This window comes from Leuresthes tenuis, unplaced genomic scaffold (assembly GCF_036924035.1).
Source record: "Leuresthes tenuis unplaced genomic scaffold, fLeuTen1.0.hap1 SCAF_5, whole genome shotgun sequence".
Taxonomy (NCBI): Eukaryota; Metazoa; Chordata; class Actinopteri; order Atheriniformes; family Atherinopsidae; genus Leuresthes; species Leuresthes tenuis.
Genome location: NW_027325359.1, coordinates 28,989,438 through 29,008,115, shown reverse-complemented (window position 1 = coordinate 29,008,115; position 18,678 = coordinate 28,989,438). Strand labels below are relative to the sequence as shown.

Sequence of the window (18,678 nt, the reverse complement as noted above, 5' to 3'; positions counted from 1 at the left end):
GAGTACAGAATTATCATATACCTTCCATTAATTTTCCAGGTCAATTTATGGAAATTCAAGGTTGATTTTCCACTCCTAGTTCAAAGCACTTTTTATATGTTCTTCCTGTACTGTTATTGAAATGAATCCCCACATTTATGACGGCCAAACATTGTTACAATCGGATACGACATACTTACATGTTTTAAATGGTCATATTCTGACCTCTAATGGTCTAAAACATAACTGCGCAAAAAAATTCTATTAACTGATGGAAACCACTGCAATATGAGCGAAGGTACGTGTTTTATTTGTCCATAACATAAACTATAAACTATGGTATATATACATATGATATTTAACATTTAAATACAATTCAACTTTTATTTTACTATTGTATTTAACTTTCAGTAAAAAAATAACAATCAAAATATAAAACGGAAAATAAATATTGATAAACATGTTTACGACTGTAGAGTTCGATTGAGATTTAATCGATTTTTCGGGTCTGGACCTCCTTGCAGCGCTCTGATTGGCTCATGAGTTTTGGCGCCGAAACAGGAAATTAAAGCGGAAGTGTAAACACTGTGAGAAAGGTGCAGCGTTTTACTGCGATTATCTGGTAAAAATGACCTCTTTGGGGGTTATTCACGCACATATGGACACAGAGTCGTATCTCCCCGTACCACCTGGGGTGGGAACGGAGGAGAATTTTCTGTCTCTTGACGACATTTTGCTCTCTCACGAGAGACTGCCTGTCCGGACAGAGTGCGTTTTCCCCCGGCTTGGATTTCTGGAGAAGTCCAGCGACACGCAAGACATCCCGGAGGTCAGTACGGTGACTTCGTGAAAATGTGTTTCAATGATATATGTAACGCTGTGGATGAGCATTTAACTACATATCTGCCTCTCATACTTTAACTCAGAAATAACGAGATAAGTTAACTGTTTTCCGAGCAAGGCAACTTAACGTCGCACCAGACTTACTTAATTATTTGGTCTTTTATGATTTTCACGCTTAATTGATAAAGTCATATATGTCAGATTGATTTATTGATACATTTTAAGAACGAAAACAACTCGCTTGTAAATTCGGCACGACTTCCAGCCTATATATCTTATCACCAAGGCATTTGAATAAGAATTACCTGGTAAAATTCAACATCCAGTAGACTATGATGGAGTACTGTTTTGGCTGTTTTCAGTTGAAAGAATTGAACATGGTGTATCGTAAGTTATGCTTATTTAATAAAATAAGTTAATTCTATTTCTTTCATTACACCAAACCAGGATTTGTGAAGCGAGCAAATGTTTACTTATGTTTTGAGTTCTGTTCTTGATGTTGCTGAGGTTTTTTTCCCCGGCTCCACATTGTTCTCCTTTAAGGAGCATAGTCTGGACGCAGGTTCTTGAGCATCTTTAAAAATGTCCAGTGAGAAAATGTTGAGTTGTACAACCAATGAAACAATTAAAATGGGATCAATTCAAATAAGCAGATGCACAGGATGGTTTTACAAAGAGAAATTATATTTGGTAAAACTCGTATTGATGTTTTGTTGTACGAAACAAATATGACAGCAAATGAAGCCAGATGATTTTTATAAGATGTTGTGCCTTGTTCAGTTAGCTGATTGTGGGTTTTGTATTAAAACGGCTGTCAGAAAATATTCATACGAGTGTTTTGCATGTGGGTCCCAGAGAGCTCTTATTTCTTCTGTCTCAGGGAACAAAGATGGAGCTCCCTCTGTGGCTGTGTAAAGGTCTGTATGAGAAGAAGAGGAGGGTACTAGCTGTGGAGCTTCCCAAGGTGTACAGAGAGGGCTGGAGGACCGTGTTCACCGCCGACCCAAACGTGGTGGACCTGCATAAGATGGGGCCCTACTACTACGGTCTGGGATCACAGATGCTCCACTTTGACAGTCCGGAGAACCCAGACATCGCACAGGCGCTGCTGCAGGTACGAAAACTCTTCACACAAGGGTTTAACATCAGAGAAGACCACAGAAGTTGTTATCGGCACTTATGTCAAATAATACATGTTGAAATCAGACAAAAAGGGGGGTGTATTTACTTTATAAAGAAAGCAGCATGTCTCTACAAATTAATCTTAGCAATGTGAGTATGACCCTTTGGAGATGAGGGGAACAGGGCACTGACTTTTCATGAGCTACAGTAAGTTAAGTGGGCTCTTTATTAAAGGCACAACATATTAAGAAGAGCAGTTGTTGGTTGTTTACTCTAATAACTGGGCTTGTCCCATTCTTTAACACTGGTTGTGGCAGCCTTTGCTCCATCAGAGCTTCTGCGAATGCTTAAGAAGACCAGCAGCCCGCTGAGATACTGGCAACTCGATTTATGCGAATTGTTTTTGTGATACTGTGAACAAAATGGGTACGATTAACATCAGATACGATGAAAAATAAAATGACAAAACGGAGGAAACTAACCAGAGAAACCTCCGGATGATCAACTGATTTATATCTGGTTCTAACAAGGTGGATTATTTCCACAAATAAATCTAAACAAATGGTTAAAAGAGGTTGATTTTGACACATTTTTATCAATTTGTTTTATAATTGAATATTTAGACATTGAATCGTTTAAGGGTCCAGATGTTGCTGCAGTGTTTCTCGGCTTAATGGCACAAAGCAGATTGAATTTGTCACCACCGGGGGGTGCGGTCAGCTCAGAAAACATGCCCAACTGCTGGTCGCCCGTGGCAACTGTTACCGGGCGAAATCTCATGGTCTGACAGACAGAAACAGACTCCATCCTCATTTCATCAGCTGGTGTTTTTATCTGACTGTAATCGGGATCAAAAGAGTGAAAAGTGACTTGTTATAAAGACACGTTTTTCCTTTTTCAGGTGAGAGGCGGATTTCAGATTGTCAGCCTGAATTTTAGGATAATTTTATCTTAACATCTTCTCCTTAAATGATTTAACTGATATCATGATAATCAGCAGGTGAATTGAGAGTGAATATAGCTGTTTAGCAGCTGTATTTGAACATGTTTGAAGTCAGTATAGTCTAGCAGAGACCTCTGTAACCTCCTCTGGCTGCTGAGGTTGTAATAATTCTGTGGTCATTCAAGTCAAAGCTAGTGTTAGTGTTAGTTGAACATTTTGTTGAAACTGTGTCTCTGATGAGAAACACCACCAGCATGCCCCAAACTAAAACACAGTGACTGTAATTAATCGTGCCACACGTGCCAGCATCAAACCCAGTTTTCTGACAGTTTGTGAACTCTTGGTGCTGTCCTCGCTCCAGACGTTCATCGGCCGGTTCAGGCGGACCATGGACTCCTCCCAGAATGCCTACAACGAGGACACGTCCGCTCTGGTGGAGCGTCTGGACTGCCTGGAGAAGGCCCTGTTCAAGTCCGGCCAGAGCGGCCTGAACAGCTTCCAGAGCTGGGAGAAGGGTCAGGCCTCGCAGCTCACCGCCTCCAGTCTGGTCCTCAACTACCGCAAGAGGAAGATCACCGATGTTCAAGCCTGACACCGGATTGGTTGCTGGTTAGGTTGTGGTGAGTACGTCAGAGCACAGGAGGAACAGACCACCCAGCGACCTCCTTGTTCATGGAGTTGGGGCAGCGAGCCTGTATGGAGTGTAAACATGTTCATATTTATTGATTCATCAGTGAGGTTTAAGATTCATGTGATCTGTGAATATTTTGTTTTTATTTGTGTTTATCAGTAAAAACCTTTCAGAGTTGCTGTTTTTTCTGTTCCTGAGTGACACATTTTAGAACAAAAAAACCAACAAAGTGTTGTTTAAAGGCTGATTAATCGAACTGGGGATATTAAAGCAACACAGGGAGACAAATTAGCTGAAATATGAAGGTATTTTTCCTAATCCAGCCTCCCGAGACATTCCCACCGCTGCGGAAATATTCCCTCTACAGGTCAGAGAGGCTTCGGTTTGAAATCTTCCAGGATGATTCCAGATCAGAGGCCCGAAGGACAGCTTGACTCCACACTCCAGTATCTCTGGGTGTTTGAGCACCAGTTTAAAGAAAGTTTCTGTTCGCTTCACTGCAGATGTCAAGCTCACTCTCAGGAGGACGAACTGACTTTCCCTTCAATAAAATCTTAGAATTGGTCATTTTTTTGGGTAAAAAGTGGTGTATTTCTTTCCGATCTCTGACCTAATTTACAATAAATCCACCTTTTTAAATAGCTTATGTTTGTATTTGATTAATCTGTTAATTTCCAACTGTTTGTTTTTAATGTTTAACATATAAACATCAGGAAATATTTCTCATTCAGAGGTTGGGAGTGAGAAGTTTGCAGAATCCAACCTGATAACAACTTAACGTATGATGGGCCATTTGTTTTACTACTTTAAGTCAAATAAAAGCCTTTCACCAAACTTCAGGATGTGTCTTTTCAATTTAAATTATCAGAATTAATCTGACAGATTCTGATCAACCAATAAAAACTTTATTACAGACTGAAGGTCAAAGATGAACTTTAAACAAAACAAAAACACAAAAAAAATGTATCAGCAGCTCCACAACTTGGATAGACATCATAGAACTGAATCTTAAAGTAGAAAGTCTCCAAATAATCAATTTTTTTAAGACATGAAGGCAGCAAATGCATTTATACATTTCTTTAAAAAGTGTTGACTCCTGCAGCTGCAAACATTTAAGCTCGTTATCCACGGCTACTGCAGAGTAACTTCTCTATATGTGACCTAAACAGACTCCCTCACCCTAAAAATATGGCTTTCTATTAAAGTGTTCCCGTGGCTCAGTTTGCCCCCGGTTAGCATCCAGCTGCACCATCTAACTGAATCTAAATCAAAGTTTGAAGCACAAATCGCCTCTTTTAAAAGCTAATTTGTCTATTTCTGTTTTACAAGTAGTCCTATTTCTTTCTTGAAGCTAAATTAACATAAAACCCGACATAGGTTTTACACTAAAGTTGTAATTTTCCCAAAAGATTGATTTAAAAACTGAAGCCGAACGACTGAATAAATGTCTGTGACACTAAAAAACATTTAATTTTGATAATAAGACTTAAACTGAATCAAAAACTGCTTTTTTGGCAGCTTTCTGAGAGCTTTCTGAAACCAGGCAGCACATTTGGCTCCAGAATGCCTTGATCGTCTTTAGATTTCAATGCACCCCAGGCCATAACCGAGCCTCCTCCACGTTTCACAGCAGGCACGGTGTCATTTTCTGCGTTTCCTTTATTGTTGCGTCTCTGAACTTGGAGCTGATGCGACTTTCCAGTTTTGTCTCATCGGTCCTAAAAGCTTTGTGGCTTGTTATTATGCATTTTGGCAAACAGCGGTTTCCTCCTCCGTCGTATTCCTTTAAATCCACTTTGGCTCAAACAGCGACGAGTGGCGCCATCTGACACTGATGTACTTTGACCTCGGAGTTCACCTCGATTCTCTTTGGAAGTCGTTCTGGGCTCTTTGGTTTCAATTTGTATTATTTGTCTCCTCCATTTGTCATCAGTTATTCCTCTTGGAGCCTCAAACTTCTGAATAATATCTGTAACTACAGTCATGGGAACATCAAGCTGCTCGGACGTGTTTTAATAATTGTCTTTCTCTTCTGAGACAACCCTCTCCTTAGCTTTCTGTTGTCCATGTTCAGTGTGGTGAACACCATGATGGCAAGCAGCACACTGACCATTTTTCACCCTCAGAATAGGCAGACTGACTCATGACAAGTTCGAAGACACCTGTGATGCTGATAATTACAGGACACACCTTAGTGAAACATGTTATTCTCATTGTTTTCACCAGTTTCATTGGTTTGTTTTCCTTTGAACCACAATTCAAAAGTTATAGAAAATGTATTTATCCATTATTGCTTTATTCAGTTTCAAGTTATTTCAGTGACCTTTGTAGGTTTTTCTTTTCTTTAACCAGAGGATACCAACAGCCCTGACCACGTCTGCTTATATAACAGAAAGAAAAAAAATCAGACCTTTGAGTAAAATTTTTAAATAAAAACTCACATTTCAGAGGAAATATTTGCTGTGTTGTTTTTTTTTTTTTTTTTTTGGGGGGGGGGGGGGGGGGGGGGGTGCTTAAAAAGTCCTAAACTTGGTGAAATATGTACAAACTCACATTTTTTACTGGAAATCAGCTCTAATGAACATAGAAAAGTCTGTCCACAGACTGAGTTCACTTCTAAACGCCAACTGTTGTGGAGAATCGGTAACAACCACCTGCCGGGGACCAAATGCTGCTACATTTATCCGTGTGGGTCACTCACTCACACCACAGTGGCTGATTTATTGAGACACTTCAGAACTCTTTAGGTCAACCATTTGATCCAGTATTGATTGATCTTGAGCAAGTAAGTTTAAACAAAAGAGTGAATTTTTTTGCCTTCATTTAGATTCTTTTGGGAACATCTGGTCAAATAAAAAAAATATCTGAATTTGTGTAATTAGACGTCGTCTTATCAAAGAAAATGAAGGAAACTGTAGTCTCACATTTCTTCCAGTCCTGTAGTCGTCCAGCTGACGAAGAGCAGATGTTATGGAAAAAGGAGATGAAACGTTACCCCGTGTGATTAATTTATTTCCAGTCTCCCAATGTTTACAGCTGCTGGTTGTGAGCACATCTGCTTAGTCTGGCTGTGACAGAGCTCATTGAACTCCATGAAGGATGTTCTCTGTTCTTTTCTGTGTTCGTCGCCTGAAATATGGGACCACTTTTATCAGTTTGATTTAAATAAACTTTACAACAAACTGAGAAACTGATACAAACTAATATAAAAGCTCTAAATTATAAATTAAAGAACTATAAAATGGTTGGGCGGGGGGCATCTTAGGTCTGTTGACAATCCACACCAATGGTGGAAATTTCCAACAAATTAAGGTAAATTTGGAAATAGTAAATTGCAACAGTCTGGTGACTAATCCATCTTCGTGCTGTGGAACAATACTGCCCCCTGCTGGTGGTGGTGGTTTCCTCTTTAAAGGAGATGAGGTTTCCAAGGAGATATGGTGCTTTTTTTTATTACTATAGGTTGTGCTTCCTCGTGTCTTCTCTCTTCGTGTTGGCCTTTATTTATTGGCGACTAGTTATCAGGAGGCACACGAGTTTAACCAATCATTGTGCAAAGGTCCCACATTTCTTTACATACAGCCAGGAAAATGGGAAACTGGTGCATCAAGTTATTAAAACTTGCATATATGAACGTAAGTACAGTATATATGGCAGAAACAGAGTTTGTACAAGTCAATATTTGGTCTGAGCTCCTTTATTCTCCAACACAGCCTGAACCCTCTTAGACAAGCTTTCTGTCATTTCTTTAAGTAGTCTTCAGGAATAGTTCTCCAGACTTCTTGAAGGACATCCCAAAGCTCTTCTTTGGATGTCGGCTGCCTTTTGTTCCGTTCTCTGTCAGATGATCCCACACTGCTTCAATAATGTTGAGGTCCGGGCTCTGGAGAGGATTCATCCCACCATAAGACCTGTTGCCACTGATTTTCAGTCCACTTCTTGTGTCATTTGGCATAGCTCAGCCTTTTCTCCCTGTTTCCCTTCCTTAAGAATGGCTTCTTGACAGCCACCCTTCCATGGAGACCATTTCTGATGAGGCTTGGGCCAACAGTAGATGGATCAGCTGAAGGTCCAGATGCATCTCTCAGGTCCTGTTTCAGGTCTTTGCTGGATTTTTTCCTCTTTCTTAAGGACATCACTTTCAGATACTCTTCATCTGCTGTAGATAGTTTTTTAGGCCTGACACTTCTTCTTTTGTCCTCCACTTGTCCAGTTTCCTCAAATGTTTTAAGGACACACTGCACACCATGCTGAGATATGCCAAGTTTTATGCCAATTGCTCTTTGGGAATCACCTTGTTGCTGCAGAAATACAATTTTCTGTCTGTCAAACTGTGTTATCTTTGCTGTTTTTCATAGATGAAACCAAATAAATGGGAACAAATGATGTGTCTTTGTGACAGGCTGCTGTTAACAAAGTGCTTAAAGATACAATTTAAAATTGGTTCTTTGCTAAGGTGTCTGTTATGTAGAGAGACAACACTGGTTCATCCCTTGAGTTAGGTGCATTTGTATGGTTGAATGATTCATGGTTAAGTGGACAAGGACTGGATTAAAAATGAGTGAAAAAACAGCTGATGTCCAAAGAAAAACTTTGAAAGACCCCCAGAAAGTCCGGAGAACTAGTGCTATAGACCACTTTAAAAGATTACAGGAAAGTGTGGCCGCTTGGAAGCAAAATATGAAGAAATGAGGGTGGATCAACGCTTTTGGACACTGTACATTAACAATAATTTTCCATGTGAGCCAGTGATACACATGGATTTGTTTTAATTGGGTAAAAAGACATTTATCTTTCTTCTTCTTTCTTCAAATGGGATTGTATTCCTGTGATCCTTTGGAGGCAGTCTGCAACCTTCATGCACAGGGGTGAAACGTCTGCTACCCTCAGCAGTTTAGATGCTGAAACAACACATACTCTGGAGGTTTAAGGTCAACTAAAGTCACTCAGTTCTCCTGCCGTCTCACTTTCTAAAGTTGTCTTTCAGCGCAGGCGACGTCGCAGGGAAACCCTGCGAGTCGCTGGTGTTTAGTGAAACTCATACTGGTTGCAGGGGGATTTATGTGGAGAAGATGAGCCTCATGTGAGTGTTAAACATGGGTCATATGATGGAGTCAGAAGAAAGGTCATGTAACTATTGACGGTGCCTCTGGGCTGTAACTATTGATCCTGACAGAGAACGAACCAAACCAAAAAGTATCAAACCTCATGTTTCACGTGTCTTCTGTATCAGTATCATTTAACGTTTTATATCTTTATTTAATGTTTTTTTTTAAGTGTTGTCAGTGGTTGAGATTATTTATCATATGATTAAGTTTGGTTAAAAAGTTATTGCTTATATTTGAATATTTTTTCATGCTTTAAATGTCAATACTGATGTGTGGAAGCAAACAAGGTCAAGGGCAACTAAGAACAACAATAAAATCCAATAAAACTAGCTAAAACTAATGCTAACTAAGACTAAAACTAAGTAATAACTAAGAGCAACAATAATATAAACAAGACACAACAGACAGAAAAAGACATTAAACAAAATAAAAGCGCAGAATGCAGTCTTATAATAGGTTGTTATATGAGCCAAATTACAAGGAGAATCGATGTCTTCAGCAGTGACTTGAAAGTAATTATTGTGTGGATGTGGAGATGTAATTTGTTCCTCAAATGCTCGATCGCCTCACTGTTTTCATTTGGTTTTTGGGATGTCTTAGAGCCCCCGGTTGGTCGACCTCAGAGCTCCTATTGTGGTGTAAATGTGCAGCAGCTCAGATAAGTTGGATGATGCCGACCTGTTTTAAAGCCTTTTAAACGCGAGCAATAAAATAACCGGAGTTATGTGGTGACGCTTTTTAATACCAGTTAAAAGATGAGCTGCTGCATTTTGGACTAATTGTAGACAGCGCACAGGAAGTTGATCTATACCAACATACAGGGAATTACAAAGTGATAAAAGCTTGAATTACAAATTTCACTTTGGCAATAACTCTCAACAGATCTAAAAACTGTTTTTAATGACTGCACTAATCATTTTTTTTCATGTCAAACAAATATTCCCAGATTTCTCGATCTCGATCTTTAAAAGCAGAATGTTTTGATGCCTTGCTTCACCGTGTGAAAAATCATGTGATTCCCCAAATGAAGCTTCAATATGTCACGTGTGCATCAGTCACATGTCGTGCCAGTTTCAAATTCACATCTGGGTTATCAGACTCTCAAAAGGCTTATAAACAGACACAATCCCTCGAAAGTTTGTGGGGAATTTTTGAGCTATCGTTTCATTGATAGACAACCAGCGAGGGTGAGGTTTAGGTAGGTATAGCATAATATTAAAGAAACCGGTGTACAGTACACTCACACTAGCACATAGACACTCAAACACTATACATATTGTTATACATATTCAGATAACAAAGTGTTAAGCACACAGAGAACAGGTTAGTTAGCAAATTAGTGTAAAGCGAATGTGAGAACATTAGAAAATGTTTGTTGAGAGTGAGGAAAGAAGAGATGGGGAGAATTGACTGACTCGATTTAGCAGACTCACAGAAAGACATCGGACTCACCGGAAACACTCCAGAGATAGATGATTCAGTTGAACCGGTTCACTGACTCGAGTTAGCAGATTCACTGGCAGCACCACAGACTCAGATGATTCGGTTGAACCAGTTCACGGACTCGAGTTAGCAGACTCACCAGACACACTGACTCTGATGATTCAGTTCACTGACTTCACTCCAGTCAGTGAATCCAAGTTGTAAGTTAAATAATGCAATAAACAAGTGGTTAAACATACTGGTGTTCATTATGTGGCTGATTTATTTTTTTGCGTATGCTATGATGATGATGGTGATGATAATGATGACTAGTAGCAGTAGGAGCCAACAATGCTGACTCAAGTGAGTAACTCAGAGTAACCTGAATCCATAAAATGAACAGAGTTTACCACCACTGGTCCCTGCAATGTACCTCGCACAGGGATCCAAAGCAGGACTTTTGCACCTTCTCCAGGTACGTGGTTGAGCTGAAGAGTTCCACCATACCTGTACATTATCCCCTCAGAAAGCTCAGGGTCACTAAGACACCCGCAGAGAATGTATACCCTCTGTATACGCCACGTCTTCAGCATTGACGACTTGTACAGCAGGACATCATTTGCGTCTTTGGCCAAGTGAAAATGTTGAAGGACATTCTCAACCCTTTCCAACAGCTCTATGGGCTGTGGTATTTGAGTCCTGCAGTGCTCAAGTAAATGCTGTTTTGTGGGATTAGCTGGATGGATGTTGCAGAACTCATAGGCTTTTTGGAGCCTTTTAAGGTGTTCCTGATCCACCACAGAGAAGGCAGCAGAGAGGAGCTGACAGAAAGTGCTGAAAAGAGGATGATGTTCCGACGTGCACTCCTGGGAAAAGCCCCTCAGGCAGTGGAACAAATCCAGTTTCACAACAATTTCTGTGTTGTAATGGGCTCGTGAGGCACATCTGTTCTGCAGGTGACCAGAGGTTGCTACAGCAATGTGGGAAGGGGTAGTCTTCCACGCATCCCAGTCCAGATGTTCACCCGGGATGGAGTTTGGCATCTTAAATGCAGCGCAGCAATCCCAAAATGGAAGATGCAAACATATAATATATGTTACATAATTTACCCTAATTTGATGTTGCTAAAATCTAGACCATAACAGGTACAACATAGTAGTTTAAAAAGCAGGAAAAAGAGAAGCTGACCTTTCTCACCTGTCTACCCAGTGGTATCCTGCCTTTTCCACTCCAGCATCAATGTACCTCTTGGCCATCTCTTTGTACATTGGTTTTTGATGAACGTTTGCCTGAATTTGATACCATTAACAGTCCGTTAAAAGCTTGGACAGAGTTAATACCTGATTATGAATGATGATTGGAGACAAATCAGTGGACCGAGTTTGAGCTGATTTGTTCCAGTCTGGTTCAGGTGGTTTTAACAGCCTGCAGATTAAACAATAACATGTGTCGCACAGATATGCACTCTAAAAATATCTGCATTAATATGACCTAAAACGTCATTACAGTCCTCATGGTAGGTTAGAATAGAACAAAATTAGGAAAAATAAACACTTGGTCAGTTATTTTTTATGCATATTTGTAAGTTTTAAGAGTGTTTGTATCTGTAGGATTTCAGTCGGTGGGATGATGGTTACGGCACTTTATTTTATTTTTAGAACAGAGGCTGAGCTTCAGAAAAATTACTGGAAGTGTATCGTGTCAAAAAACAAAAAAAAATTCTTGAGGACCTCACATGAAAAAAGTTGTTGATGTTCAGGCTGGAAATGTTTACACAAGCATCTCTAAAGAGTTTAAATTCCACCAATCCACAGTCAGCCTATTAACAAAGGCTTGGAATTTCCTCAGTTTTTACCCTCCTTACAAGTGAACAATCAACACAGATCACACCAAGAAAAAGATGTGTGATGGCCTGTGAGGTAACAAATAAATGGTCATTGTAATTTCTAAGCAGAGAAGGCTCTCTTTTACCTTGATTGTTAACACAAACGTGTCCACCATTACAACAACGCCGAGCCCCAAACAGCATTTCTGACAAAGTTTGTTGAGGATCTTAAAACAAACCTGAGAAATTCGTACTTAAAATGAGAAACATTAAATTTGGAGCAAGAAAAAGTACCCCTAATCCCCTCTGGGAAATGTACCGTTTTTAGACTTTTGTAGTTCTTCTAATTATTGGAGACAGTCACTCCTCTTTTTTGCAGGAACATCGACCAATTGTAGTTTATATTTGACTCCTTTTTAAAGGGTTTTAGCTCTTCAGAGAAGGAGCTTTCCCAACATGAAGGGCACCATCTGTGACTTAACTGTATGATGATTTGCTCAGGTGATGGAAGTGTTCAGTAATTGGTTGAATGTTTGAGCGCACTACTGGAAATCAGGATTAAGTTAAGCTTTAAAAATATAAGAATAACAAGTCCACAGTTTATCAAACTTATTTGTGCCATAATTACGATGCGATTCTGACTCATCTTTCATCCTCCTGTCAGGATGGTTGGTGCAGGAAGGGAGGACCCAGATGCAGACTTCCAAAGTAACGTAGATTTATTAACAAACAGGGCAAAAGGCAAAACAAAGGTCGCGGCTGAGCCGGATTTAAAAAATGCTGAACTATGAAGAGACAAAACAAAACAAGACCATGGCATAGAAGCAAAAAACTGATTAAACAAGACTATGAATAACAATACTGTGACTATGGGGCAAAAACCTGACTTGACAAAAGGTGGCGTGAACATGGAAGGTTAAGTTAAGTGAGGATTTTGCAATGACTGTGACTAAACCTGGAAACTAAATACTGTGGGGAGGTGATTGGTGACGAGGTGCAGCTGTGGAACAGAAAACGGGTGACTTGAGTGAAACTAAGTAACAGGGGAAAAAACAAGACAAGATAATAACATAGAACCTGAAAACATGAAAAAGAACCTGAAAACAAGATAATCAAAACAGAAAACGTGACACCTCTGACTGACCGCTAGGTTATACTTTATCATCACTATCACAAACCACAGAAAAGGGCCTTTAGGTGACATGATCCTTCTGGGTAGTCTCCATTCCCCATTGGTCCAAATGCCTTTATGGTGATGGTAGTATCATGCTTTGGGCCTGTTCTGCTGCATCTGGTTTGTAAAACTCAATCAGATTAAATTACAAGCTTGTAAATTATGAGCATACGATGCAGCAGAAATAAGGAAACCAAAATAAAGCTAACTTTTCAGCTGAAAAGATCACATTGACAGTAGAGGTGATGCGTTATCCTGTGGACTAACGAGTCAACATACACAAACATCACAATCTATAAGTGTGATGCTATTCCAGTGGATGAGGAGGAATAGAAGACAGACCTGTTGTTTATTATCTAAATAAATATTTTAAAAAAAGAAGCCATTCATTACCCTTCATTCTGATAATAAATTTCTCAATGCCATGGCAATATTCTTGACGCTCAACCCACTAGACTAGAGACATCAGGCTAGAGATTAATTAAAAATTTTCTTTAGAACAGCAAGATTCTCAGGTCAGAGGAGAAATGCAATGCAGCATACTTGGAGCACATCACATATCTAAAAGACAGCTTCTGTGCCTTGTCTTCATAACTGTTATTCCCTTACAAGGCCATAAACCAGATTTACTAGCGACAGGAACTGAGCTCTAGGCTCGCTACAGATTAAATGTACTCAAACACCTTTTATCCAGAGTATACTAAAGGAGACGCGGGTTTTCTCTGTATTAGCCTCACATAATACACAGTTGCAAGAAGCTTTAACCACAGCTAGACCTGTACTATACATACAGTCCATACCACAACACCTTCAATGAATTAATCATTATCATAGGTTTAGTAAAGATTATCTGTTCCCTTATATATGCTCTCATTCCCTGGTTTTCACGCTTTTCATTCTGCTGTGATTCAAAACTTCTGTTTTCTGTGTCATTAAACTTACCTTATTCTTATTCTTCAATCCTAACTCTCTTATGAATGCTTCGGTCCAATGGTCTTGCTGTTTGCAATGATTTCAAGTGAATTGGTTTGATCCCCAATCTTTGAAAAGTCTCTTCTGTCATTTTCCCTTCAGATTTGATTACGTGCAGCCCAGCACTTCCCCATCTCCACCTCCTCCTGAAACCCTTGAAGTGTCATCAAGGGCTGATCAAAGATGTCCGTACACTCTTGTAGAGCTTCACAAACAAGCATCTATGTGTCATAGCGTTCTGCTGCCACTTGGGGGCAGTTTCCCAGTATTTGAAACAATCTGAACTGCGGGCTGCTCTTAGTTCTGTTGGCGCTGTTGTTGTTACTTCAGCTTTGCTCTGAACAACGATCTGCTTTGTGATGCAGTGAAACTACAGCCTCCCAATACACTGGACAGCTGTGAAAAAATGACACCCGATTTAGTGTCAGGTGTTAATAGTGTCAGGGTCACTATTTGCAAGACCACAACTAGATTCTTTTGCGGTGATTTCCCATCTTGCACCTGGTGTAAGTTCTTAACAAAAATTAAGTCAACCAATAAGCAGCTTTTAGCCATAGCTGCTTTTTTTCAGTGCAGCGACGTGAGCTGAAAAACAATAAAGAAAACAGTACCATAGAATGTAGACACGACCCCATTTGTATGGTCAGTTTGTATGTTTTTTGCCTCATCGCCATGGTCACTCTCAGTCATAGATGCACCTGCTTCCTGTCTGGAATTAACAACAGCGCACCTATTGGTTAAAAACGCACACTGAATGACACAATTTGTATAAAACAAAACGTACAATAATATTTAACATGTTTGTCGTTACCCCAAGATATGAGAATGTCATTGTATGAGAATATACGAGTTTTGGAGCGCTGCATTTGAAACAAGTGCTAAATGACAAACAATAAAATAAATAAATACAACAGACAACATAACTGATCACACAGGGGAAAATAAATGGTTAAAAACTGTATAATTCCTCAATAATTAGGCTGAATATTGCACTTAATTCCATCAAGCCTGGACTTTGCTTAAAGTTTTAAAAATAACCACTACAATAAGGTTCTTTGCAGCCACAGATCTCTTCCCTCTGATGAAGGGATATAAAGATGCCAAGGTTTGTGCTTTAAATCTGAGAATATTAAATCACTATGCCACAGATTACACCAGCTACTAACTGAAAATTATATAATCGGCCAGAAAATTTAGGGCTCAGATCACAGGATGGGTCTTAACTTTGGACAACACCAACATGAAAGCTGCCTGTCCTCCTCTACAGCAACAGTTTACACTTTTATTGGAGTTGTGGATCTATACATTCCTGTTTGCAGGCAGATCCATTACAGGCTTTTCATAACATCTATGAGCCTATCCTTGTGGGCTGTCTGGGCCATAGGTTTAGCTAAAGCAAAGGGCAGACTGAGGGAGACCGCCCAGGAAGCTGATAACACGAGACACTAATGCTGCCTCTGGCTTCTGTCTTCTTTAAGGGCCTCTGACATTTGGTATTTGTTTGGAAACCATTTGTATACCTGATGAAATACTGAGGGGACCCAAAGGCTTACTCTTAGTCTCTTTGTCCCTCAGTCTTTACACACAAGAAGCTAAACTGTATTGACATTATGTTCTATTGTGTAATTTTATTCACAACTTAGCCCTGACTCTTTGAGCCGACCTTCCAGGTGTCAGCGTTCTCTTGTGTTAGGCTGATTATGTAAGTTTGAACAGTTTTGTCAATGTAAAGTGACAGTATTCATATGTATTTACATGAAAAAAAACATAAAGTAACAATATAATCTAGTCCCTGAGGTGCAGCGTTTGAGAGCAAAGCCAAGTGACGACAATTACAGCTCTTAAATGTGGTCAGTTTTTACCTCTTATTGATTATTTCCAACAACTATAAAAAAAGCCCTCCCAAAAGGGATGTTGCTGCACTCGACGATTTATTTTTCCAGAATGTTTTATGATAATTAAATTTTATTTTACAAGGACTTAACCCAAAGTGTTTTCCAGCCAAGGTTGATAGACTAACAAAACAAATATACAAGATTACGTGGAATGAGTACAATATAAAAAAAAAGGTTAGAATAGGCCAAAGAGACATGATGACACAAATTAAGTCAGTGAGGTACAAATTAATGAATAATATTATTATATATATGTGTACCAAGGACAAAACTAAAATGGGAAACCAAGGAATGCAAAATGAGAGATGAAATATGAACATAAACTACAGATCAAAACACATGAAGAGGATGTTGAATTAAGATGAAGGCTGTTGTGCAACCTCGAAATGAACTAAAAACAAGAGGAATGAGGTGGGTCTATAAAATTGATTATTATGTGTTAATGGTGGGATAGACGGGCTAATCCAGAGCATGTGAGCAGCAACAGAAACGACTCCATTAAGTTTGGGTTTCAGGCGAGAGTGGGGAGTTGTTTACAAGAAAATCAAAAAGTTATCTGATGTGCTGCTGGTTTGATGCTCAGAAACATCTGTCCTCTAGCGATTGGACGAAGCGTCTCTTTATAACCATTATGAGTAAACTTAAATCTAACAAGACCATAGAATACTCCGTATAAAGACCTGTGCATTAAATCTGTTCATGAAATTTCCTCGATACTAAATATTCTACAGTCACCTGTCAGGGGTATTATAACAAAGTGGGAGAAACTGTTAACAACAGCAACTCAGCCATGAATTGGTCGGCCACTTAGAATCACAGAGTGGGCTTAGCGGATGCTGAAGTGCGCAGAAATCGCCAACTTTCTGCAGAGTCAATGGCTACTGATCTCCAAACTCGTGTGGCCTTCAGATTAGCTGAGGAAAAGTGCGTAGAGTGTTTCATGGAATGGGTTTCTAAGGTCGAGCAGCTGCATCCAAGCCATACAAAACCAAGTGCAATGGAAAGTGTCGGATGCAGTGGTGTAAATCACGCCACCACTGGACTCTAAAGCAGTGGAGACATGTTCTCTGGAGAGACGAATCACGCTTTTCTGTCTGGCAACCTGATGTAAGAGTCTGGGTTTGGCGGTTGCCAGGAGAGTGATACTTGCCTGACTGCATTGTGCCATGTGTAATGGTGTGGGTTTGTTTTTCAGGGTTTGGATTTTGCCCCTTAGTTCCAGTGAAAGGAACTCTTTATGACTATTTTGGACAATTTCATGCCCACCTTTATGGGAACCATTTGGGGATTGGCCCCTTCCTGTTCCATGATGACTGCACACGAAAGCAAGGTCCATAAAGATATGGATGAGTGAGCCTGGCCTGCAGAGTCCTGATCTTAATGCGTTAAGGCTCATTTATACTCTCGTTTGGTACGTAACTTGGTTTCAAATCAAATGTTGCCAAGCGTCACTGCCCATGTACTCCCACATATGCTTTACGTTGGCATGGTTGTTAGGCAATACATCCACCAGAGAGCAGTTCAGAGTTTACTTCTAAGTTTTGATGTCAGTTTCAGACAATAACAAACATGGCGACGGTGGAGGAGATTGTGAAAATGCACTTTTTCGGAAAAGAGGCAGCGCAGTAGACGGCGGTTGTCCATTAAATACACAATGTCCCAATACTTTTGCCAGTATAGTGTATATTTAGATATGTATATGTCAGTTAAAACGGGCTACAACCAACCTCAGTTACCTACTCTCAGCTTACTTCTCAGTTTTGTCTCTCCCGTAGTCCTCATCAACAACAGCAGTGCTGAACTAAATCTGCATTCAGTCCGTTCCTGCTGTAAACAGCCTTTAAAATGTGTTGACTTGCAAATTAATTCAGTCTTTGGCCACCAAATCCTCTGCATTTTTGGCAGAGTTGCTACAGTAACTCTGTAAACTCGTTCTGTGTCTATGAGGGAAGAAGAGGGGTGAAAGGGACGAGGGTTGAGGCAGATTCTGCAGTACAGCAGGCCAAATTATGTCAGTTATGTATGTTTAATCAGGAAAAATTATTATTTAGAGTAAGCAACAAACCCAAAACAACAGCAACCCATGACTGACGATATCTGCAAGGTACTTTGAACGGAACAAGCCCAGAGTTGTGTATAATCAGCAGGACTGGCAACACTGAACATGAAACATAGCACCTTATGTGTGTTGTTACTACTTGCTGCTGTAATTTTGTATTTATTGTAAAAACGACATGCTGGCGCAAAATTTTTCATACGATAACTTTTAAGATGAGACCATGGGGAATTATCTCAAGTTTAAGGAAAATCTACGACCATTAAAATAAGAATATGCACATTTTGAAATCAATATGTTTTGCTCATGAGTGTTGTGTCTATAAAATGTAGCTACAAAAACTACACCATCTTAATTCTTTCCTGCTGTGCTGTCTTCTCTTTCTCCTTTTCAGTCTACCTCATCTTAATCATCGAAGATGAAGAGAAGAGAAAGAAAGTGAAAAGGGCTGAGATACGAGACCGAAGACAGCGTGAGATGAACCGTGTGTCCAAAAGAGGAGGGAATAAGGAGAAGAAAGGAGTGCGGCAGCAGCCAGACACATCTCGGTGATGAGCTGTGAGGATTAGCTGTATCTCTGGCAACGCCCCGCTATGCTCTCCAAAATGAGTATTATCTCCCCTTCAATCCTCACTTGCCCTGCGTAGACACAGGAAAAGCAGCAGCTCGTGCTATGCCATGTTGTTGGGGATTCATTATCTGAAAACA

At 39.9% G+C, this 18,678-nt stretch overlaps 1 protein-coding gene across 1 annotated transcript; it reads left to right on the top strand.

Moving 5' to 3' along the window:
* The first annotated feature begins 554 nt into the window (after positions 1 to 554).
* gins3 (GINS complex subunit 3) lies at positions 555 to 4,352 on the top strand. Its single transcript, XM_072385288.1, has 3 exons — positions 555 to 808; positions 1,703 to 1,936; positions 3,249 to 4,352. The coding sequence occupies exons 1-3, from the start codon at positions 608 to 610 to the stop codon at positions 3,477 to 3,479; spliced, it is 666 nt and encodes a 221-aa protein (XP_072241389.1). The 5' UTR covers positions 555 to 607; the 3' UTR covers positions 3,480 to 4,352.
* Positions 4,353 to 18,678: the final 14,326 nt, after the last annotated feature.